A 25,248-nucleotide genomic window follows, 5' to 3' on the forward strand; every position below is an offset into this window, starting at 1 on the left:
TTTAGCGGTTATTTTGGGCTTTCCTATAGTTTATGTCAGAAATTATTCTGAGCTGTTGCGGCAGTGCTTGAGCCACTCTGACCTCATTCCAGAGGACCGGAAGGAAGCCTTTGTTAGGAAGAGGTCTGGCAGGTACTTTTGAAATGCTCTGATTCTCCAAAAGCTTCATTAGTGCTCAAAATTAAACCTGATGCTAATTGCCCCATGTCTGATGGGGTCACTCTTTAAGTGCAGGTGTTGCTTCAAGGTCAAGACCTCACATTCTGATGGTTTCTTACAGTCCTGTCATACCTAAACCTATCTGGCAACAGGTTCTTTTATTCAGGCATTTGTGATAAAATTCTGCAACTCTACTTGAAATTTCATTTATTATCTCCTGACAGCACAGGCTTTATTTTTCAAATTCTCATTTGAAACTGAAGGCAGTCTGCTTTTTAAAATACAAACACTGCTGAGATTCATCAAAAAGTAATGAGTAATTGAAATTAAAAGAAAACCTGGAGTGATTGCTCATTCTCTGATAACAAAATGGGAAATAAATGACTGCCAGCATTTGGAACATCGTGTTTTAAAGAGCAGGCACAGCTTTTAAGTGGTCTGGGAGCTCTCCCATATCTCAGACAGTGTTTCATGATGGGGTTGTCATTAACCACTCTGGAATTAGGGATGCTTTGAGCTTTGGTGTTCAAGCTCACTGTTGAGAATGAGAAAGAAAAAAAAAAAAGGATATTTATGATGCTACACCCATGGGATGCAGATTCCAGCCAGTGTGAAATTAATGCCCTTGGTTTTGACAGGAATACTCAAAGGAAGAAAACAGAGCTGTGTGGGCTGTAGGAAAAGCCAGGGCCAGACAGAAAAGCAATATATTCCTGTTATTTACTGGGGGAATCCTCCTGGTGCTCCGTTGCTGTTCCTGTTTACGTGGGGACACTGGGATGTGGCAGCTCCTTCAGCTCAGCCCTTGCATTGAAGCCCTGAGCTGTCACCTGAGCCCCTGGGGTGTAAAATGAGCCCTCTCCGGTGACAACAGAATGTATTTTCTTTTTTTAAAAAACCCTTCCTATCTTTTAGGAGGATCAGACTGAAAACAGCTGCCTGATCTTCCCACGTTCCCCAGACATGGAACAGTTTTACACCTTTTGGGTTATTCAGCTGTTTGTCATGGCTCTAAAAGCTCATGGAAGTGCCAGCTAAAGTCAGTGTGTCCTGGGAGAGGCTTCCTGCATTCACAGGAGGGTTTCATAACAGCTGCAAATCCAAAATATATCCAGAGAGCACAGGAAATAAAGGGAAGGTACAAAGTTAGAAACCCCTGGAATTCAGAGCTATTCCTTCAGGTGAGCACCATTGTTTTTCATTCCATGCATTATGAAAATAATCAACACCAACACGTCACAGGTTTTCCCCCAGGTCTCTGCTTTGTTCAGGCACTAAGCTCATCTCAGGACAGTTATGCAATATTTTGTTTTATCCCTCTCACTCCTTGCTTGGCCCTCTAAATTCACTGCATGGGGCTTGAGCATCACCAAAAAAAAAAATGGCTCAGCCTTGCAAAAGGACTTATTTCTGCACTGGTCACGTGCTGCAGAAATGTGGGTTATTTTATTTTCAGTATGTGGCATGAGCCCATCCTACTGACAGAAAGACGTTTATATTGAGACTGAAATGAGGGGCTGCCACTCTTTTGGGGATTTTCAGTTTGAAATTGCGGTTTTTTAGTTGTTCAAGAAGTGACTTTAATTCACTTTATCTGCAACAGTGAGTGCCCAGTCACTTTGTCCTTCACTTTGGACACCCATTAGAGGATAGCCAAGTTAAGAAACACGTGAGAAAAAGTTGCCTGAAGTGATTTATGGACATAACATCCCTTAGAAACTTTATAGCAGGGACATGAAAAGGACCTAATTCTCCAGACCAGGGTTCTGTTGTCTGCACTACAGCACATCCCCCTTCTTTCTTCCTTATCCTGCTTTCACTGCAGGAGCTACAAAGGAGGCAAGGCATCCTCCAGACAGCAGCATCCTGTGTTTGTCCAGCTCAATTCATCTCCCTGGGCACAGAAAGCACTCATGGAAGTGAAGATTGTGTCCTGCACCTGCCACAAGAAGGCCAAGTTAAGGTTACCCAGACAGACTTAAAGTGTGGGTATGGCCAGCTTTTGAGAGCTGGACTTTGCCAAGCAGCACTTTCCATTTTTAGTAGAAAATGCTCCTGTTTATTGTTTTGTGGGATTGTTTGTACCAACAGGAGTTATCAGCTGAGGCTGCTGTGTGAGAGCTCATGGTGTGAGGCAGGAAAGCTGTTGCTGGAGTGTGGGAATGCCCTGGAGTGGGGATCAGGGCTCTGCTTTCCCTTCCCGCTCACAAGATGGGAAGATTCACAGCCTCTCACCCTCCTGCCTCATTCCTGCTGGGAGAAAGCAGGGATGCCGTGGAGTTACATCCCCTTCTCCTTTTGGGAACAGAGCTCATCACAGGGGCTTGGGGAAGGCACTGATTCCTGTCCAGGAAGGAGCTGGAGCAGTGGCTGTGCTGTGTGCTCAGCACTCCACCCGGCTGGAGGATAAAACTGTAACAGGGGAAAAAAACACAACACAGGAGATACAAAGGTCCTGACCTTTGGCACTGGGATTTTTCAAATATTAGGGTCAGTTACCAAAGGTTTTGTACTTTAATTTTAATCTTGTTTGGCATGGAAACATTTTACATGTGATTAAAAAAGCTGACAAAGGCTTAGCTCCATCCTTTAAAGTAGGAGCTGGTAGAAACTATAAAACAGTTCCAATCCCAAGTGTGTGAGTGCTAAATTGAATTAATTAGCAGTGACCAAAGGGTTTTCAAGGTGCACAGTTCATAAAGCACAGACAGGGTCTTCTCTGGTCCAGGTCCTTTCCTCTGGACTTTACTCATGCCAGAAAAGTATTGAGCTGTGTCACCTTCCAGACAAATGTCCTCTTTAGTCCCAGCTGCTGCCCCAGGGTTGCTGGCAGTGTCCTCTGTGTCCCTGCCCTTCAGAATGTCATTGTTCTGCAGAACTGTGCTACCTTCATTCCATGGAAAGGCTTCTGGTCTAAGGCAGACCCAGCGTTCTCAGAAATAACCCATAATGGTTTTGTGGCCATGGGCTGGGTGGGTGGCACCTGGATGGCACCTGGATGTGGGATTGGTGTCTACAAGGGCCCATCTGTGCCCACCACAAGTGGGAATGAGAACAATTCCCCTGAGGTGTATTTTGTGAATGGCTAAACTGGGGTCACACAGACTCATAAACAATGTGGGGAGCTCACCAGGTTCCCCAGCCATGACCTGAGCACTGCAGTCCAAGGATAGATGTCAAATGGTTCCTCGCTGTTGGAGCAAGGAGATGGAGAACTGATCTGAAATGTCACCTGCATGGCTTGGAAATGTTGGCATGTCTGGCAAAAATCCAGCTCTTGTGTTTTTTCAGCTACCAGCAATCTAATCTACCTGGGAGTTCTAAATTTATGTTCCTTTTGCCACTTTGCTGATCACTTTTTGCCATTTTAGAAACCTGAACAAATTAAATGTCCCTGGTCCTCTGAGTGTACAACCCAAAAGAGGCTCTACTGATTGTATTATTCCATTCAGCAGATAAAATTGCTCTCCATTCCTGTTTAAACATCAGCCCTAAGTTCTGGAGGAATTTCCAGACTGATGCTATAGAGTGCAACAAAAACTCTCTTCAGTCTGATTCCAGTTTTACAGAATATGTGAATATTTCTGTGCAGATGTTTCGATGTTTCTCATAAAGTGTTTGTCACTTTTTAGGCTGATTCACCGTGGGCTGCCACAGTCTTTGTTTTCTCTGAAGGAAATAGCATCACTTGTGGCCAGAGTTTGATCTGCTTTTCTGTCTGGGAACACAGGACCTCCAGAGGGATTTGCTCTCTGCTCCTCTGCTCGAGCAGCTCTGGAGCTCCTCCCTTCCAGCACAGCTCTCGTTTGCCCCCACTTCCACCAGGACTGGCATTCCAAGGAATAATCAGCCTCGTGGGAGCTGTGCCAGCAGGAAGGGCTGTTGCTCCTCTGAGTGCTCTACCCTCCCCTGCAACTGTGGAAGGGCAGGAAGGGAAGGATCCATGTGCTGATCCAGTTTCCCAGCTTTTGCCTGGGCCCCAGAAGATGGTGCATTTTCAGCTGACCCATGCTCCTTCCAGCTTTTTGGGAGCTTCCAGTCTTGTTAAAGAGCCTGTCTGTCAAAAGCCTCTCCGTGTGCAGCTTTTCCTCAGCGATGGTGCAGCTCTGGGATGAAACCAGCTGTGTCTTATTCAGGGTGACAGCAGTGAAACCCTTTAAGCCACTGATGTAAATCAAATGTGATCTTAATGTTATTTCTAAACAGAAACACTCAACAACTCCAGAGAGCAAGGTCTCACTTGATCACATGTTAAACAAGCACATCCCCTTCGTGTGTTCAGGAGGGTTTGATGGCTGTTGTTAGTCCTGAAATCCTTCCCTGTGTTGCCTCTTCCCTGGCTCCAACCTCGACAGGGAATGGCCTCACAGCCACTGCCTCTGGTTAGCAGTCAGGGTTTGGTGCTTTGATTGCTCTGCTTTAACAAAGAACTTCAAGAGATCATTTTTCCCAGGAAAACAGGAGCAAGATTTTATTGTATTGGAAATCATAATGCAGCTGTGTGGGTTTGGGTTCTCCACATCACTCCCTTGGAAAAGCCAAGGCTTCAAGGGGTACCTTCAGCTCCAGTGGGAACACACCCACACTGGTCAAGTGAAATAAATTGCTTTATTGCAACACTTTTAAAGCAAGGTGAACCTACCCGTTAATATTCTGAGGTTGCTGTGAGGAGAAGAATCTCACTGTGTCAACTCACGCTTTCTTCTTCTTTTCTCTGATTTAGAATTAAGTGTTTGCATCACTGTAGGATGTAAATGTTCCCACAATGATATTACAAAGCTACTGACTTGTTGAGCTCCACAGAACCTTTTCTTGATTGTATGGTGACCAGCACCATAACTTTGTACTTGTTGGATCCATTGACTATTGCTATAAAATCCTTTCCCTGGATAAGTGATCCTTTCTTTCCCCAGCTTAATTTATGTGCTATCTAGGAGTGGCTCATTTTGCCTTTAGAGCATTTATTCACACTGAGTTTTTAAGTTTGAATGAATAACAATCCTACTGGAGTGAGATAAATGCAGATGATTTTATTTAGGCTGCAGTTACTGACACCATATAAAAGCCATTAAAGAATTCAATGGATGAGGTTCTCTAGGAATTTTGTCTTCCCTTTCTACTTTAGGCTGAGCCTGTAAAGATCAGCTGAGCTACTCCTCGTTTACACCCTTGGGATGGGGAGGGGGATTTCACTCTCAGCATGTTTTTCTTTTGAGGTTGTGATTTGTGAAAGGTTTGCCAGACTCTGTTGACCTGCAGAGCCTCCTCTGTGGATTTGCAGCCGATATTTGGCACGAGGGTGACTTCTCCTGGCTGCTTTCTGAAGCCCTCCCTGTTCTCTGTCTGCAGGTGTGGGTGGATGCTGGCACACAGATCTTTTTCTCCTACGCCATCTGCTTGGGGTGCCTGACAGCCCTGGGGAGCTACAACAACTACAACAACAACTGCTACAGGTAACACCTGCCACGCTGCAGTTCTGCTTTTGGGGGGCAATTTGCAGGGGTGGAAGTGTCCATGCACTGAGCTTCACTTGGAATCCCTTCTCTTTTCCTTTTCCATGGGTAACCATAAGCCCACGCACGTGTTTTCATAGGACAGAGACCTGTAATGTTTCTTGGTACTGCCCCAGAGGAACTCTGCTCCAAAATGTGGTGTTTTCATCCCTTTTTGGGCATATCTGACCCTTGCATAGCCCCTCAGTATGCACAGGGATACAAATCTCATGCAAAAATACAGAATTTCAGACAGGTATAATTGCATGTGTGCGCATTATTTAAGGTGCTCTTTAAAAAAATACTACCAAAAAATTGTCATTAAAAATCACCTCAGTTTGGTCCACGCCCTGATTGTCACTTTTCCCCATTTTTTGGGGAAGTTTGCAGGCCCTAGCCCAGAGGGAATGGGCAGCACTTCATGGCTTATCTCTATATTCCCAAGGAGGGAATTACTGATGACTTCAGGAGGTTTTAATCTCCCCTGAATCAATGCCCAAAGGATATGACTTGCACAAAATCCTCATTTCATGGTACTGGTGTGGGCAGCAAGATGAGCTTTACTCTTTTCTTCTGGAATCCATGGTTATTGAATCAGATTTCCTACAATTCCTACAAGGACAGTTTGGTTGTAGTGACTCCATTAAGATCTCCAGGTGGAGAATTAAAATTTCATGTTTCTGTAAAGGAAATAACACAGTCCAAAAGTGAAAGAACCCCAAAAAACCATCCCCAAACCTCCCAAAAATATTTAACTCTAAATTACAGTTTTACTTGGACAGCTCAGGAGGCAGTTTTAGGAAATGCCTCCTTCTTTCCATGTCTGAACAAGACAAAATCTTCTCCTGCAGAAAGGGATGTGAGTCCCCTACAACCTTCACAGCCACCCCACAGAGCATTGTTAATGAACCTTTTCCCTGATTAGCACAAGTGATGCTTTAGCAAGGACACCACTCCCTTTCCTCTCTTACTCAGCTTTATTTCTATTTCTTTCCAGTTGTATCCCAACTAGAAATTGTCACTGCCTCGAGGAGTGCAGGAATGCTTTTCCTGAGGTTTTGTAACCCGCTGCAAAAAGCAGGAGTTTGGATGTGTGTGCTTGTGGAATTTTCCTTCCTTCCTTCCCTCTGACCAGGGAGCTCAGCTTGTGCAGCTCTGCTCTAAGGCTCCCGAGCAGGATGCTGCAGCAGAACACCTTTCACTGCATCCAGGCTCCACAGTCCCCCTCACAAAACATTTCCCAAGTTTTCCAGCTGGGTAGTAGATGTTAATGTATCCTGACAGGAGTCTGAGGGAAGGGGTGGTGCAGGGAAGTGCAGAACGTGGCTGAGCTGAGCAGGGCAAGACACAAACAGAGCTGTGATGTGGAAAGCACAATTTTGTATTCTAACCAGAGCTTTAAAAAAATAAAAACAAGCTGGGGGTTTGCCTCCTGCAACCCCCACAGTCTGATCATAACATCGACTTTTTTCTGCTCTGGTTTGCTCTTTTTTTTCCTGAGGGAAAATTGCAGTGGAATATAATGGCAAGAGGTATTTCAGTGGGAAATGGGAAAATCTGGATGGCACGTGGGTCTTGTGAATTTAAGATTTAAACCTGATTTAATTCATTAACCTCGTAAATGAATTGCAAAAGTCACTTCATACCTTTGAATAGGAAATTAGTTTTTATTATCCTTATGTGCATTTCATAGAAAAACATAAATACAGCTCCTCCCTGGATGTCCCAGAGTTTCTATCCAGAGTGATTCCTCTGAGAAGATGGAAGGCCTGGCAGTGCCTTCAGCAGGCAGTGTTTCCCCACAGGGATAAAAGACAGGTGTACTGATGTTCCCTCTAATTTTTATCAAGCTCAGAAACCCAAATGCACTCCCAGGTACAAGTCCGGGGTCAGCTCCCCTGTTCCCACTGTGAGGCAGGAGAGAAAGGAGTGATTTCACACATGGATGAAACTTTTAAGACCTGAGGATTTGTCCTTTGTCAAGTTTCTAGTCTAGGAGGAAAAGAGAAATGGGAATTGGTGTTGATGGGATCCATAAAGGGAAGGAAGGGACTGGAGGGATGCCAGGGGCTCTGTGGGCTTGGAGAGGCTCCTTAAGGAAGGCAGGATGAATTTCCACAAGTGTCCTGCCTGTCAGGCAGGGAGAGGAGAAGTGATGCACATCTTGAATTATTCAGGTGATTGGTAGGAGTTTAATTTGGAAGATTGTGAAGTTTTCATAAAAATGTGAAGTTTTCCTTTCACTTGACATCAGTCAGGGCTTCATCCAGGCTCTGGTGTCCTCCTGCCAAGGGTGCGCATAAAAAATTCATGTTGTCTTCCCGACGGTTCTTGAGCATTTGTGTTTTAAAACTCATTGGTTTCACAATCAATGGATCCAGATCCCCCTTCCAGTTTTTCTTCCCAGAGCAGAGAAAAAAGACTGGACTACAGGTTGCTTCTGCCTGTGGCATAAAAGCCAGGAGTTGGGGAGTTGGTGGAGTTCCTGCAAAGACAAAGGAAGGGAATTGCAGGTTATATTTTTATTGGGGTCCCCAGAGGAGCTGTGTTCCATCTGTGGGTGAAATGATTCAGCCAGGGTGGTGTTATCTGAAAAGAACAGGCCCCTCACCGGCTGGAGGGGATGAAAATCCTCTTTTCCCCATTTCCTTGGAGAAAGGTGTGTTTATTCTGCAGGTAGTTTGTCCCCAGTGCTGTGGTTTCCCAGACCTCCCTGAGAGTGGAGATCCCTGGGATGCTCTTGTTCTGTGGGATTGTCCAGCTGGGCTCTGCCCCTGGACCTGCTTCAAGAGGGAGCAGCTGACCCTGCCAGGGGCTCCAGCCTTTATATCCCACTCAGGAACCAGCAGCTCTCAAATACCCTGAGCCACAGCATTCCTCAGAAGGAAATATCTGGTTGTTCAGGCTGCATTTGAAGCAGGGAATTACCTAAGCCAAATCTTATCTGAAGAAAACAGCCTGTGCCCAGTGGAGGCATCATCTGGCTGCATCCCCCCCCAGCAGTGTCTCCCTTTCCCCCCACCAGAGGGTTATAAAATTCATCTTTCTGACCTCTCTTATCGACAGGGTTTCATCACAGTTTTAATTTCTCGGTGTCGAACTCACCAGCTCCTGGGGTGAGAGTCCCTCCAGAGCTCTCCAGAGCTGAAATGCACTGAGAAGGTTGGGAAGGGGCTGGTTTTTCATGTTTTGTTTCTCTGCAAAGCACAAAGGCCTCTGGGCTCCTCAGTCCTTTCTTTTGGATTGCTGTTTTGCTTTAAAACAGCCAAAGTGTAGAACTGTCCTGGCTGGGCAAAACCACAGGAAGAATTTCATATGAAAAACAAATAAATAAAGGTTGCAATTGTATTTTCAGCAAGTATTTCACTGCAAATGAACAGAGAGAGAGTCCAGGCATGAAAGAAGTGTGAACATCACTGCCCTTGTTCCTGTCTGAGTCTTCATTACAAATGGGAATATTCACTTTTTTTCATTACTGGGCAAATTTTAGCAATTTGTAGATGATGTGCCACAGAGATTAATTTTACTCTGAAATGATTGAAACGATGAAAACATAAAACCTTCCCAAAATAATAGCTAAAATTAAGTACAGCTGAGGTGATGAGAGGGCGCCAAAGCCTCCCATGGCCCAGAGGCTTAGCTGATCCCTGGATTTGCAGCTCAGGAGTGTCAGGCTCCCTGCCAGGGAATGTGTGTGCCTGGTGCTCAGGTGAGTCCCAGTGGTGGCAGAAGAGTTTGGGACAGATGTGGAAGACAGTGCAGGGCTCATTGGTGAAGGAACAAGGTGCTGGAACTGGTCACCTCACTTTCAGCTCCAAAAACTGATGAGGTGATGTTACAGGATAAGAATACTAAATGAGACAAGCAGCAAAACAGGGAGATTAGCAGAGAAGTTTTGAGGGAATGAATAGCTTTAAAGCAGGAATTGTCTCTGATTCTCAGCACCAAATCTGTGACAAAGATGTGATCCACGACTGAATTACTGCAGCTGTGGATTCAGAACCTGCTGGATTTTACAGGGTCCTTTCTTCTCATGAATACTTGCACAAGAATTTGCTTCAGAGCCACAGTGGGATGGGGATTAAGGGATGGGCTCGAGACAGCTCCAGGCTTGCCTTGTGTTTCAGTGGGATAGAACCCTAATTTCTTTCAGACATCTGGGTTAGATTATTACTTTCTCTAGTACACGGCTGTCTCTCATGGCAAACAGTCTTAAAGGAGTGGCTGTCAGGATAAATCATCACTGCCTCCTCATCTGTCATGCCTGGAGAGCTGTCAGAGCAGCATGAACAATGAGATTTCCCTGGGCTCTGGGGAAATTCACACCTTTCTGCAAGAGGATCTTCCCTTTCTCTAAAGTGATTTACTCTTGTGACGTTTCTGGGCAAAGAAATCCTTCCTCACCTTGGCCTTGTCGTGGTTTGAAGTGCGGGATGTGTTTGTCTGAGGGATCGCTGTCCCTGCAATGCCTTTGCCTATTTTAGGCACTTTTTTAGGTGTGCACACACTTCCTAGATTCTGTACAGTGCTTTTCATTCCCACAGTCCCTTAAATATGTCTCTAAACCAAACTGGAGCTGTATTTTACACGGATATATTTTGTCAATATTCTGTAACTGGGATAGAAGGAGATGAGCTCTGACCATAGGATAGTTTTTATCCCCAGGAAACAAATGATACCATTTTTATCAAGTTTATAAATGAGTTCACACCCTCTAGAATATATTAGTACAATTACTATGGAGAAATTGTTCTTAGCACCATTCTTACAGTAGTTTTACGTGGTTTTTAAAGATTCTATTGGAAAACTGTGAGCGAGTTTGCAATTCCAGCAGTTAAAACACAAGCAAGGTTATTCTGATGGTGTCCTCCTGCATGTGATAATCCCTGGCTGCTCTAAGGAGCACTTTGAGTTGGGACCTTCCTGTTAATGACCAACTTGCTTTCCATTCCTGCAGTCCAGGGTTCTGTCAGTCCTCTGGCTCAGTGGATGAAAGAAACCCCAGCTCTGGAGATCAACTGCAGTGTTTTTTATTTATATTTTCAGAGACTGCATCATGCTCTGCTGCTTGAACAGTGGCACAAGCTTTGTTGCTGGTTTTGCTATCTTTTCAGTTCTTGGATTTATGGCTTATGAGCAAGGCGTGCCCATTGCAGAAGTTGCAGAATCAGGTAAGTTCCAAAAGCAGATTTCTGAGTTGACAAAAAATGCCTCTGAGGTTGTGATCAGAGCTCTTGGTCTGTGCCATGTGCCTGAGCTGACTCCATGGAGTGACCACTGCAGGAAGAGTTCTGAACTATTTTTGTGGCCATACATTTGTGTGTGAAAAATGCAAATGTTGCTGTGCATAGAACCAAATTCATAAAGTCAAGGAGCCCCTGCCACACAAACTGACGCCAGCTGAGCATCCAGAATGTTGTCTGGCAGAGGTAAACTCGGTTGTGAGTGTTAATCCTCATCTGCATTCCATCTTCTTCCAGTGAGACAGGCTGAAATCCACAGATATTTCTTCCTTCTGGAAAAAGAAAATGAAAAAGGATATTAATGAAAAAAACCTACAGCTGTTAAAATGAGAAAGCAGACAGACACACAGGCCCAGATTTATGAAAAATTACCCATCCACAACCACCATTGGAGCTGGGCATCCAGTGGAGGTTACTCCACCCCTTTATGGCTGTAACATCCTCAATCAGAAGAAAAAGAACAAGAGGCTTCCCAGAAAAAACCCCAAAGCAATGCTGAGCTGTTGAGGAGGAGAAAGGACTCTCATGGCGTTAGTCCCAGGAAAGCTGCAAAAGGAGCAGAGCTCCACTGATATTCTTCTGCTGGAAAATATTTCTCTTTTCCTAAAGTCCTCAACACAACTGGCTGACACTCAATTATAGGAGCCTGTAAATGCTGCTTTTAGTGAAGAAGCAGCAGTGTGTGACAGGTCTTCACTGAAGTTATTGCAGCAGGAGCACAGAGTTCTCCTCTATCGGCTGGGAGAGGGCCTCTGTACCCCTGCTTTGAAAGCTGGCTGGCTTCATAAAAAGCAGGCCTAGATAAATAAAAACAGAAAAACATGAGCAAGGTGAGAAGGTATCTTAGCAGATCTGAGAAGTTATCTGTGCTGTTACAAAAGCGTTCTGTTTCGAAGATTTCTCTAAATATGTAGCCAGTGTCACACACCAGCAGCAGCACCCAAAGACACGGAGCAGGATGGGAACCAACGTTTGCCTTGCACCAGGTTAGGAAAAAAATAAAGATTCCAAGATATGTTCCTAAGTTATATAAGGCAATCACAGGACCACACGCTATGATTTATCCAGGGATGCTCGTAGATGCACATCCACACAAAAAAGGGGACCATAAAGCACTGGGATGTCTGAACAGAGGCTGAGCATCCTTTGGGCAGGATGCAGGCAGAGCTGTGCCAAGCAAGCCTCCATTTCTGATAAGCCTCAACACCAGTTGTTTAGACTGTGAGAGACGCAGAGTTTGTCAAGGTTTTCAGTCTTGGGTTTAGCTCCTCTTACCTGCCATGAAAGAAGGATCAGGGTGTGGTGGGCTGACCCTCAGCAGCAGCTGAGCATCCACACTGCTGTTCATCCACTCAGCTGCCCCAGTGGGATGAGGAAGGGAACAGGAAAAGTGACAAAATGGGTGTGTCCAGCCAAAAGAGTTTGATGAGTGATGCTGAGTGAGCCCTGCTCAGCCAGAGCCACAATTTTGATGTCAGCAGTGCTGTTCTCCCACAGCTCAGGCTGCTCTGCAGGAGCTGAACTCCATCTCAAACTCCCCCACAAGTGTAAACTTTTCATTTCTTTATTCCTTTTCAGGACCAGGACTTGCATTCATTGCTTACCCTAAAGCTGTCACCATGATGCCTCTGTCTCCTCTGTGGGCAGCTCTGTTCTTCATGATGCTCATTTTCCTGGGACTGGACAGTCAGGTATGAAACAAACCCCATTTCAGTGCTTTGGCAGCCTCCCCAGCACGTGGACATCACACCTAAGCAGCACCACCCTGATGAAAGACTGAACCCTAACTTAATTCTTTGCTTGAGAGCTTCCACTCAAGTCCCTATTTTAAATCTTAGTTGTGATGCTGGATATTCCTCCACGATCCACTTTAAAGGCTGGTTCAGCCTGACTCCAGCTTTCATTATTAACATGGAAATCAGTCTGAACTTCAACGGGGCTGATCAAAATTCACGGTTCAGTAAAATACCAGCATGTCTTTGCCCATTTTTAAAGCACTTTGCAATGAATTTTGAAGCCGAATATCAGATAGTGACAATGCAATTTTCTATGGTGTATTTTTACTGCAAGATACCATAGCAAAGAACGTGTAGTCATATCCTGCAGCAAAGGGGCAGCAGAGGAGTTGTTGTCCCTGTGTGACTGTAAAAATTGCAAAGGCTGCCTGAAGAAAAATGTGAAGTGGCTGGGATTTTTAGCATGCAGCTCAGCCCTTGGCATGACTGGGTTCAGAAAGTTTGTGATTCTAAAGCTCAGCAGTGCTTGTTCTGCGTGACATTTCCAATCATTAAACCTAATGTTTTAATAACTGCTCTTTTTAATGATGTAAGAGGTTTTTAAAAGTTTTGGGTTTTGGTTTTTTTTTTTTAAAGTGAGCAATTTCTGGATTCTGCTCTTGACTATTCCAATGTCATTGGGGCATTAATTTTGGGGCCTGTTTTAGAAACCTTGCTTCAGAGCCCTGAGTCAGAAGCTCAGGCCTTTTGCTTTTTGCTGATGTTTAAAGACACTGAACATGTTCCTGCCCTCCCTCCTTAGAGGTACCTGGCCTGGGCACTCAACAGCTCTGGGGAACTTCTCTCTTCTGGTAAATGGAGAGAAGTTTCCCCCAGCCCTGCTGCTCCTTTAGCAGGTTGGAAGGTGCATGGCAAAAGTGCTTGGAGTGACACAATGCCATGAAGGGTTTGTACATTATTTAATTCCCATTCAAGCCATATTTGAAAGATTTAATTTTCATTTAATCCACCTGCTGCAGGGCAAATGCGCTCTGAGATAATGTTAGAGAATCCAACCGTTTGAATTTGGTGGAACTCCATAACTTTGGACTTTTTCATTCTAAAATGTTCCTCTCAGTTTGAGCTTGTGCTTATGGAGTGTCCCCAGGGATCATCCACTCTCTCTGATGAAAATGTGGGAGGATATTTGAAGTGTTTGGTGGCAAATCCCAATCCCAGCAGCAGAGGGGACACAGCTTTCATTGGTGTTTGCTGTTCTTTGTTGCAGTTTGTGTGTGTGGAAAGCATCGTGACAGCTGTGGTGGACATGTACCCCAAGGTGTTCCGCAGGGGCTACAGGAGGGAGCTGCTCATCCTCGGCCTCTCCATCGTGTCCTACTTCCTTGGCCTCATCATGCTGACTGAGGTAAGCACTGACTTGTGCAGAGGAAAAGAATTGGGTTTGTGTTTATAACCACAAGAGATAAAACACGAGAATCTTTGCCACAGACAAATCTCCCTGTCAGGAATGTGACAAGGAAATACTTGAGAGCCCATTCTCAGCTCCTGTGGGACACCTGAAATGGGAAAAGTGTCCTTGTGTTGTCAGCTGGGCTTAGGAGATGTTTTAATCAGAAATACACAGCTTAGCCAAGGAAATTCCATCTGCTCTGCGCCAGCCAGCCACACACATCAGTCATGGTTTCTGCTTGCTTACCCTGGGCATGAACAGCCGCATTCTGGATGGAAAGAACAGTAAAGAAGATGAAGTAAAGTGAATAGAGAAAATTAAAACATCTTTGGTTTCTGTATCACCAGGCCATGTCAATCAGTGCAGCCAATCTCTGAGCAGAACTTTTTTTCCCAAACAAAGCAGGATGTTTGCTTTGGGATATTCTAACCCAAAAATTCCCAGGGTGTCAGCCCATCCATCCCATGGGCACTGGAATGAGCTGGGGTGGTCAGAGCTTGGTGCTGATAACACCAAGGTCGAGGGTTCTACCCCCAGGTGGGCCATTCACTGAAGAGCTGGGCTCCATGATCCTTGTGGGTCCCTTCCAACTCAGAGTGATCTGGAACTTGGAACATTAATATTTTAGTTGCACCAATCAAACCTCCCTCTCTGATAAGAGGTACAATTCTCTGTGTGAACTAATGCGTTGAGCAGAAGCTTTATATTCTTATATACTTTACATCTACCTGGAATCATTCTTACTCTCAGTGAAATAAATCATCTTTGCTGTGAAAATGGGAAATCTTGGAATAACCCCTCACAGTGCACATATTGGGCAGAGCACAGAGAGATATTATCAAGATATCCAGGCTAAAAGAAATATTAACATGAAGAGTGAAGGGGATGCAAGTTCTCCAAACTGCAGGAATATCCTGCAGCAATTTTGTTGTCCTTACCTTGTGCTGTTGTAGTGGATTTCTAAATTTGCATTTTGCTCAGGTATTTGCTGAGCCTCACCATGATGACTTTGCAGTAGAAACTTAGTTTTCTTCCTATTTTTAGGATTCTCTTCTATCTGCAGAAAGTTGTCTGAGATGTAGTGGATCTCATGAGCTCCCCAAAAAACATTAAATTCAGCTCATCTCAAGCCCCTCTTTCCTTCCTTAGGATTCCTTTCCATTGAAATTCTCTCTTGTGGACCGTTCCTCCTCATTATTTCAATATTAAATGCAGATGTGATAAATGATTAAGTACCTCACATAAAAAGTAGTGTAATATTATCTATATCATTTTAACTATTTTAACCATAATATATATTGTGTATAAAACAATAACCATTATATGTAATATATAATAACTATTATATGTAATATATAATAACCATTATATATAATATATAATAACCATTGTATATAATATAATGATTGGATGATTCTTATTGCTTTTTCTTTGCGACAGATAATAAAGACTTGTTTCAGCCAAGTGGCTTAAAGGCTGTGAGCTACACTCACACTTTTTAGGTCACTTTACTCATTTTACAGTCCCTACACCAACAGAGAGGGATTTTGGTAGCTACAGATTTTACCTTCTTTCCCCACATTTTAGCTGACTATTTTGCATACGAATAGCAGGATCTGGAGGTCAGAAGCACCTGGGAATATCTACAGCTTGATGTGATAACAAATGGAGGTAAAAGCAGAGAGGTGGGAGAGAATTTACAAAAAAAAATCAAATTTACTTCTCTCCACTCCAGATTTACCACCCTAAAATGAGTGAAGAGTAAAAAAATCCTGAGAAATGAATATTCTCTGTTCAAGAAGAACCAGCTTGAGTAGGAAGCTTGCCAGGGAGCCAACAGCATGACTGTGTAATTAAAACAGATTTGCTATGAAATATTCCCGCCGCTGCCAACACAAGATTTGTTTCCCTTTCCTGTTTTTCCCTTCCAGGGTGGGATGTATGTCTTTCAGCTCTTTGACTCCTATGCAGCCAGTGGGATGTGCCTGCTCTTTGTTGCCATATTTGAGTGTGTCTGCATAGGCTGGGTGTACGGTGAGTGCCTGGAAATTGCTCTGGTCTTCTTAGCAAAGTTTTCTCTTTGCATAAAAGCAAAGTGAGGACCTTGTATCCTTATGGAATGGGGCCCTCCACGTTCCCATGCCTCCAAAAAATCAGGAATGCCTTTTTCTCCATGAAGATGCACACTCTGGACAATTTCACTTTGTAAAATGACATAGGAACTGCAAATCACTTGTGCCCAGCTACCCCTGGGTTCACACGTGAGCTCCTAGCATCTAAATACATTTATAAATAAAATATATACTCGTTAACTGGGGTTGTTTACAACCTGATTCCACAGTGAAGAGAATAAATGAACTAAGCAGAATATTTTGGGTTTCTACATGCTTTGAAGGAAAGCAAAACTAAAGGCGTGGAGGAAAGCGGAGAGCAGGACTAAATGCAATGTTAATATTTTAGTGACAGCTTGTGCCACTCTAATCAAATCTCCCTCTCTGATAAGAGATATGATGACCTGTATGGAATAAATGCAGTTGAACAGAAGTTTTATAGCACCAGAAGTTTTTATAGCAGCAGGAATTTTATATCCACCCCTGCCACGAGCATGGGGCAGATGGACGGGAGGAGTTTTCCAGGGAAAGAGGCAGCAGCTTCAGCCTTCCCAGCTTTGTGCTTTCCTCTCACTGCTTTAAATCCTGAGCTGGCCAACCCCTTCCATGTGCACTCTACATCTGCTTTTCCCTTGTGTTTTGGGCAGGCAGCAATCGCTTTTATGATAACATCGAAGACATGATTGGCTACAAACCCGTGTCGTTGATTAAATGGTGCTGGATGGTCCTAACTCCAGGTATTTGTGCAGTAAGTACAGAATGTCCAAATAACTTGTTGTAGATAGAAAGAGGGGTTTCTGTACGTTCTTTTAATAATTTTGCTGCTGCTAATTGTTGAGAGAAATGCCTATTGATTCATAGCACGTCTTTCAAATAAAAAGCCCGCTCTGTAGGATCTGTAAAAGTTGTTAAATATTCTGTGAAAAACCTCAGTATGTACAACCAGAGGAAATAAATAATGCCAGGGGCCTAAATGAACATTTGCCAGAACAAGAGAGACCTGTAGTTAGTACACCTTGTGTGCCAACACACAGCTCAAGCTCCTCCAGACTTGTGCTGGGTCCTTTCCCCTCTCTCTTTGGAGGAGTAGACATTTTTACTTTTAAAAGTGATAGGGGAGGCCAAAAGCCCATCCCACAGCCATGAAGGAGGGGAAGGAAGCTGGTGCCAGCTCTGGAGATGTGTGGCAGTGTCACAGGGAGAAAATTCCCAGAGCAGCGTGATCTGACTGCCCTTAAAAGTGAGGATTAGATGCTCACACGCCTTCCAGCTGTGTCATGCTCAAATAAGGACAACTGCAAACCACAGGAGCTGGGGCACCTGGACATCCAGGTTTCTTTGAACTCTCATTTGCAAACTTAGGAACATTTCTGACTCATTTGCACCAAATCTGAAATGACTTTTATACCATTTGCTCTTGTACACTAATTTTACCACTTCGGAGAGCATTACATGGCAGCTTTTCTCTATTTCATACACTGAAATGGTCCAAGCTGATGATTAGAAATTTAGACAGATTTTTTAGGGCTTTTGGCAGGATGAAAGCACTGGCCTGCAAAAGTGTAGATACAGTGGATTAAGGCAACTTCAAAAATTTTGGCTTTTCTGTTTCATTGTGACGGGTTGGAGAGAACCCAGCTCGTGTTACTTAATCACAGCTGGTTCACTGTAGCAAAACTTAATCTTTCCTGCCCAGGTGCTGTTTGCCATCAAAGTGCAGGGTTTATTGTCATCCAGAGGCAAATAGGATTAAACTTGAAAGGTTGTTCGTTTCTGCAGGAGCCTCTGAGATGTGTTATTTAAGCTGTACAGAAAAGAGGATGTTGCTGGTGGGTTTTTTTCTCTGAGTGAAGAGCTTCCCTCTGCTTTCCCTCCTCAGGGAGCCTGGCCTGGCCTAAACACTCAGTCAGGTCCTTGTAACAAGGGCAGGGTCTGCTCAAATCTGATAATACCTCTAATAATAGCACTGCTTGTTTCAGGGAATCTTCATCTTTTTCCTGGTGAAATACAAGCCCCTGAAATACAACAATGTGTACATCTACCCTGACTGGGGCTATGGCATAGGGTGGATGATGGCCCTCTCCTCCATGGTCTGCATCCCACTGTGGATCTGCATCAAACTCTGGAAGACAGAAGGCACCTTCCTGGAGGTGAGAGGGATTTGCAGATCAGTGATGCTGGGAAGGGAGTGGGAGTCCTCACCTGCACCCTTTAGTCACAACAGCAGTGCCACATCCCTGTTCCCCGGGTTAGGGCTCTCAGTCGCTGCTGGAAACCCAGAGTTCTGAACATTCTCTGGTTTATTCTGAATTCCTGTTGGGTTTTTTGCCTCCAGTGGTGTAAGCCAGTGGTAAACTAACCAAAACTATTGACTTAAGGTGCTCTGTCCCAGCTCAACTTGTAGCTTAAAGTGTCTGTAACATCCCTTAAATCCCACAATGTTTGTACCAGCCATTGCCTCAGGTCAGCTGCCTTTTTCCATGGTTTTAGTAACCAGTGTTTGTGCTGCCAGCATTTTCTCCAGGAGCTGGGTTGCCTACATTCCTGTTTTCTGGACAGTTTTCTTGATTTCAGCTCTCTAAGTGAGAAACACAAATAAAGAGATTCAGTAGAATTTTCTGACATTTGGTGTCAGGTTAGCTCAGGTCTAGGCTGAGGTTATTATCAAATTGAAGCTTGGAAGGTTGCTCATTTCTGTGGGAACTGCAAAGAAAGGCAGTGAAGGAGGCAATAATGGAAGGAACAAAACCACAAACCCTTATCCAGCCTTTTGGGATTTCTCACACTGCAGAAAAGCCTCGTTTTGTCCATATTGCAACCACTCCATTCAGCTGATTAAACAGAGCCTGAAGACTACCTAGGAGATCTTTACTGGCTATATAAGCTAAAAGTGAACTTTCCATGATATATTTTTCTTAGAATGTCAAAAAACAGAAGTCTGCTCAAATCTAACCACGAAATCCTTCCTCAATGCTCCAGCCTCAGCTGTCCCTGCAGCTGAGCAGACTTTGCTGGAGCTGCAGCACTGCAGACAGGTCGTTATCTTTTCCCTGCAAGGACCACAAGAGGATTGTTTTAATCACAGCTGGGAGCTTCTCAGGGAGCCAATGTCCTGCTGTGAGCAGCAACCCTGCTGTGGATGTCATTGCTAGAAAAGAGAAAGCTCTTGGCTGAACATGTAGAGTTTTCTTTGTTGCAGCTCAATACACCTTGGCTGTCTCTGGTTTATTTGCTTTTTTCAGTGGACATCCATTGATGATAAAAGGAGAAACGAAACGTACCCGTAGAACAGACACAGTGCTGGGTGTCTTCATGGAAGGGGATGATTAAATCAGCATGAAAATTCACTTTGGTTTGAGCTTTGCCTTCTTTGGTCTGGTGGGATTTATCCAGAATTGTGTGGCTGCACACAACAGGGAAGTGAGAAGCAGACATGAAAGAGAAAAGCCTTTTATAATCAACCTGTTAATGAGAGGTGTGGCCAAGAAAAGCATAATGATTTTCTGTGACCAAGAAAAACATAATGATTTCCAATTTCTCCAACTTTCTAGAAATTCAGGAAGTTGATTACACCTAGCTCAGACCTGAAAATGCGGGGCAAGCTGGGAGGAGGAGCCTACATTGCAGCAATAAATGACTGCGACGCCAAACTGAAAGGAGATGGCACCATTTCCACCATCACAGAAAAGGAGACACATTTCTGAAAGAACTTTTTTTTGTTGTTTTTTTTTTTTTGTTTTTTTTTTGTTTTTTTTTTTTTGTATAAAGAAATAAATAAATTCACTTAATTATAGAGGCTGGCTTGTTTTGCACAGAATTTTATTAACCAGTTAATTTTAAAGTGAAAATTGTATACTTGTTTAAAAAGTGATTTTTTTAAATTACTCTATACGTAATGATTCTGTAAAAGAAAAAGAAATAGCATTATATGGTCTGTTAGTGATGACTTCTTGTAATATGGTGATTTTTTTTTTTTTTAGACTTTAGAGGGACCTGTATAATGTGCTGTAAAACTTTTCTACTTTGATTTGTGGCAGGTGTAACGTTGTATAGATCTCCTAACCTGTAAGCATTTCAGGCCATTTCAGCTGTCCATGTGTGTATATAAAGGGGACTAGCCCATCCTGTGGTTTGCTTGGGAAGAAATCTCCTTTCAGGGCGAGTTTGGTGACGCCGACAGCGCCTCAGCTGCTCCCACCTCCTTCCCTCCACCCTCCACCAGCTTTGACTGCAAATGTGGAATGGGCCCATCCTGAGCCACTGTTTTCCTGGAGATTGGGCAGAGACTGGTTCTGAAGGGCTCTGAATCTTGCTGCTGTAAGTTCCTGGTCTCTGAGAGGATGCACTCCTCAGGAGACCTCCCGAACCTCTCCGTTTTCCTCCGTGGGTGGCTGTTCCTGCATTTTGGCTGGCACTTCCCAGCCCCTGCAGTGACCCCTGCTTGTCTGTGCTCCTACAACAGGAGGTCAACTTTGTTTTGCAGAGCAGGAGATGTTCAGAGGGGAAAAGAGCAGGTTTAGGGCTCTCTCTGTCTGCACAACTCATTCCCCTCCAAAGGAATCCAGGATCCTACAATGCCAATGTGTAGCACTACACAGCTCCTCTGCTGGCACAGCGTGGGGTTTTGGGGTGTCCTGTGCAGGGCCAGGAGTTGGACTGGATGATCTTTGTGGGTCATTTCCAACTCAGGGTGTTCTGATTCCTCTTCAAGGTCCTTTCCAGGTCCCCTCAGAACAGGCACTGATTCCTCTGCCCTGGATGGGCTTGAGGCTTGCACTGAAGTCAGAGCAGGAATTTCTTTAGCAGAAGGTTGGAGCAATGGTCCTTTATCTCTGCAGGAGTCCCAGGAGGTCATTTCTGTGTGGTGCAGGGGAAGGGATTCAGACAGGGATGTTGTGACCCCTTGGTGTCACAGAGGGAGCAGTGCTGGGTTTGTCGTGTCAGGCTGGAGTGACTGCCTGGGTTTAAAGCTGATTTTGTATGTGAATCCAGGTGCTGGATGGTTGTTCCAGGAGGTGTGCAGATGGCCTGGTATCAAAACCTCTAAACTCTGTCTTAGGATGTGGGGTTTTTTTACCTGATAATATTCCAAACACTGTTGTTCGTTCTGGACAATTTTTCTTGGCCTGTTTTTGTTATTTGATGGTTGTGTGAGAAACCTGCGGAGGAACAGCATCCTACACTGCACAGGATTGGAGGGGAGAGACAAGAGACAACCCAGAAGAAATGTCATAAAACCTGCTGCCTTCTCTGCAGCTCCAGCCCACTGAAGCTCAGACACCAGCACCTGGAGTTGTTAGGAACAGAAGTGGCTCCTGGCCTTCTCCAGAGGAAGTATTTCCCCAGAAATCACTAAATATATCTTAATATTGGCTAGAACTGTACCTGCAACCAGCATTTCTCTGAGCTCTTGTTGTTACTTCCTAAAAAAAAAGCATTTTCATGGAGCTGCTTTGTCTCAAGTCACTTCATTAAATCTACTAGAGCCATTTCATTTTTACTTTATCTTATTTTTAGGGGATTATTTTGTGTGTGGCAAGGTGGAAACCCAACAAGGGACTTCAAATCCTCTAAGTCCTGTTTGCGTGTCTCCACTGTGAGGTGCTTGGGGCAGGCCATTTGGAAGGAACCTGGATTTGGGAAGGCACAGAACCATCATTTTGTGCCTGCTGGGCCTCCCTCAGAGGCAGCCAAAACTCAGTTCCATGGGAAAACAATACTGGGAGAGAAATTCCCCCAGAACTGAAACCACAGATTGATTTATATGCAATGAAGAAACTAAATTGACACTGACACCCCAAAATCTAGGAATGTACATTTTTGGAAGTCCTGGTGGGTCATAAATGTCTGTGGCCCATTGTCCCTTCCTGGGCTTGCTCTCCACCCACCCGGGCTGCAGAACCAAGGCCCCAGAGCCGCCCGTGGGTTTGGCTGTGGTCCCTGGCAGGGAGAATGTGAGGACATTTTCTGATCAGTGAAGGGAGATGCACCTTTAGGCTGTGCTTGGCTTCGATTTCAGCATCGTTCCCTCAGCAACCAGGATTCTAAGGAAGCGCCAAGAGGCGCAGCCCCTGCTCCTGGGGCCATCCACGGGCACAGGGTGACCCCACACGGGCACAGGCAGCCCTTGGCATCGGGATGAACGCTGCTGTAGGGGACAAACTTGGGTCCTGTGCCTTGTCTGAGTCCTTTGGAGGGCTGTCCTCATCCAAGCTGCTCCAGGAAGGCTGTGCTGTGTCTGGGAGCTGCTTCCTTGTGCTGCTATGAACATTTCAGCTGTGCTTTGTACCCCTGCAGGGCTTGGGATGGTCTAAAGCATCCCCGGTGTTACTGATGTGCTGCGCTCTGTGTGCTCCTAATATCTGACTTGTTTAACGCTTTACTGATTTTTAAAAACCTTTTTTTCTTTCTTTCTTTTTGTGGGGAGGGAAGTGGGAGGGTACATTTCCTAATTGTGTTTGGTTTGGGGGTTTTTTTTGGAACTATATGAAGGGGAAATGCAAAAAACCCAACTCTGTGGTGAGGATTTTTTTATGCAGTAGCAACCAACTGCCCTTTTCTGAAATATTTGCAGTATTATTAAAAATAATGCAATAAAAATGAACAGCCACTAAGGTCTCTGTAACATTTTGCACAAAGATTCTGTTTGGTTTTGGAGGGCACAAGATTTCATCTACTCTCTTTGTTCTCAAAAATTAAAGGAAATGGGCAAACCCCATTCTGTGTATTTTAGTTTATATCGATGTATTTACATGACACTCCCCGTATGAATTAAGTAATCACAGCTACCCTGGTAGAGCAGACAAATATCCCTTGATTTGACATGGGGAACTGAGAAACAAGAGGAGGTTTAGTAACTTGTTTGAGGTCATGCAGCAAATCTGTGGCTGAGAGAAACTGAACCCCCCTGCTGTCACAACTTCATGTCACCGTTATTAAATAGGAATTTCTCTATAAAATATGGACATAAATAAATATAGATCAAATATAAAGCACAAATATAAATAACATAGCCATATTTATAAATAGTATAAACATAAATAAATATAAATATAAGTATAAATATAAATATATATAAATAGAAAGAAAGGTGCAGACCAGCCACCACTTTCCTGCTGCTGCCCCTTCCCTCACACTCATGGCTGGTTTTGCTGGGGCCCCTTTGTGTCGCTGGCAGAGTCAGAGCCATGCAGGGAGTGGCTTCAGGAACTGCTGGGGATGAAAACCCAGCCCAACCCAAGCTCCCAGTGCCTCCAGCCCCCTGCCCAGACGGATGCTGGTGCTGGAGGGAGATGTCTCAGGGAGGGGAATTGCATCTTCCAGCTGCTGGATTGAAATCACCTCCCAGCCACGGCCTCACTCCCAGCCAGTGCTCTGTCCCCCTGATGATCTTCTGTGCTCTGATTTGATGCTTTTACGCTCTTCTGAGTGCCTGGAGAATTCAGCTCTGCGGCCTCCGGCATAAGAAGGATGTGGAGCTGTTGGAACAAATCCAAAGGAGGCCACAAAAGTGATGAAAGGGCTGAAGCCCCTCTGCTCTGGAGCCAGGCTGGGAGAGCTGGGGGGATTCACCTGGAGAAGGCTCCAGAGAGAGCTCAGCGCCCCTTCCAGTGCCTAAAGGGGCTCCAGGAGAGCTGGAGAGGGACTGGGGACAAGAGTCTGGGGAAGGGAGAATGGCTGCCCACTGCCAGAGGGCAGGGATGGATGGGATACTGGGCAGGAATTGTTCCCTGTGAGGGTGGGGAGGCCCTGGCACAGGGTGCCCAGAGAAGCTGTGGCTGCCCCTGGATCCCTGGCAGTGCCCAAGGCCAGGTTGGACAGGGTTTGGAGCACCCTGGGATAGCAGCAGGTGTCCCTGCCCCTGGCAGGGGGTGGAACTGGCTGATCTTTAAGGTCTCTCCCAACCCAAATTTTTCTCTGATCCTTTCTTCTGTCTCTGGCCCGTGTACAGGGAGAAATTCTTGCTTTAATACCCCCATACACTTATGAAAAATTTTGCTCTTGTGCCCTGAGGCATCCCATTATACAGCAGCCTGCAACTGAGGAAATGAAGTTCTTAAAGGCTCTTTCTCATCTTGACTGCCCAAGCCTGGCTCTAATAGGGAAAACGTGCTATGGATTTTGACAAACCCTTTCCACTCCCCTCTGGCTGTGCCACTCCTGGGTGCCTCTGTGCTGTTTTACTCTGTGCCAGAAGCCACAGCCAGGGCCCTGTTTCTCCCAGGATGTTGCTGGCAGCTGATGGAGAGGCTCCTTCCACACTGTGATGAGCTCCATGGCTTTTAAAATTGGGGAATCCTTGTGTCATTCCATAAAGGTAATCAAGAATCCCCTGCTAGCAGTGGCTAATGACAAAGTCTTGGGGTGTTTTCTGTAAATCCAGCCCCTCAGCCCCCTCTCCATTCCCAGCACTTCCCACGGCGCTCCGGAAGAGGCACAGCAGCTTTTCCTCAATATTGTTGTAAAGAATCTTCTGAGGAGCACAGAGAGGCCGGGTTGACAACACCCCCTTCCTCACCCCAGCCTCGCAGATGAATCATCCCTCCCCTCTTCCCAAAGGGCTGGAAGCTGTCTGCATGAAGGCATGCCATGCTCAAAAGAGCAAACAGCAGCTATTCGGGCAGACACCTCCAGGGCCAGGGCTAAGTTTGGCAGCAGCAGTGACGTGGGACTTGGCTGTGCTCTGCTCAGCACTGGTGGCACAGCCCTGGCACCCACACACACAGGGATGGATCCCAGCGGGGCAGGGAACGGGGCACAGCCAAGCCATGGCCCCTTGTGCCTTTGCAGGCAGTCAGAACAGGCTTTCTGTGGGTTATTCACTTGTGACACGGGGGTCAGGGCTGTGCTTGTGCTCACAGCCCTCCGAGGGTCAGCACAGCCTGGCTGGAGCAGCAGGAGCTGAGCTGTGCCTGTCTGGAGACACTCAGCTCTCCTCCCAGCCTGCCCCCAAATCACCTTTGAAGAACAAATGTTTAAACTCCAACAGGAACCTGCCTGGGAATTATTTTGGGCTTTATCAGTTTGCCTGGCTTTGGTGTTCAGGGTTTTTTTTTC

General features: G+C 45.2%; 1 protein-coding gene across 3 annotated transcripts in view; it reads left to right on the forward strand.

The window, feature by feature from the left end:
• The window catches only part of SLC6A11 (solute carrier family 6 member 11), an 87,010-nt gene extending 64,101 nt beyond the window's left edge, over positions 1 to 22,909 (forward strand). For all 3 annotated transcript variants that reach the window (XM_032120650.1, XM_032120652.1, XM_032120651.1), the window contains exons 8-15: positions 5,509 to 5,612; positions 10,698 to 10,822; positions 12,473 to 12,585; positions 13,898 to 14,035; positions 16,012 to 16,114; positions 16,839 to 16,939; positions 18,171 to 18,341; positions 19,743 to 22,909. In XM_032120650.1, the coding sequence (XP_031976541.1) occupies positions 5,509 to 5,612; positions 10,698 to 10,822; positions 12,473 to 12,585; positions 13,898 to 14,035; positions 16,012 to 16,114; positions 16,839 to 16,939; positions 18,171 to 18,341; positions 19,743 to 19,895 (1,008 nt within the window). In that variant the 3' untranslated portion in view covers positions 19,896 to 22,909. The remainder of the gene's footprint in view (positions 1 to 5,508; positions 5,613 to 10,697; positions 10,823 to 12,472; positions 12,586 to 13,897; positions 14,036 to 16,011; positions 16,115 to 16,838; positions 16,940 to 18,170; positions 18,342 to 19,742) is intronic.
• The last annotated feature ends 2,339 nt before the right edge of the window (positions 22,910 to 25,248 follow it).

This window comes from Corvus moneduloides, chromosome 11 (genome assembly GCF_009650955.1).
Source record: "Corvus moneduloides isolate bCorMon1 chromosome 11, bCorMon1.pri, whole genome shotgun sequence".
NCBI classification, from domain to species: domain Eukaryota; kingdom Metazoa; phylum Chordata; class Aves; order Passeriformes; family Corvidae; genus Corvus; species Corvus moneduloides.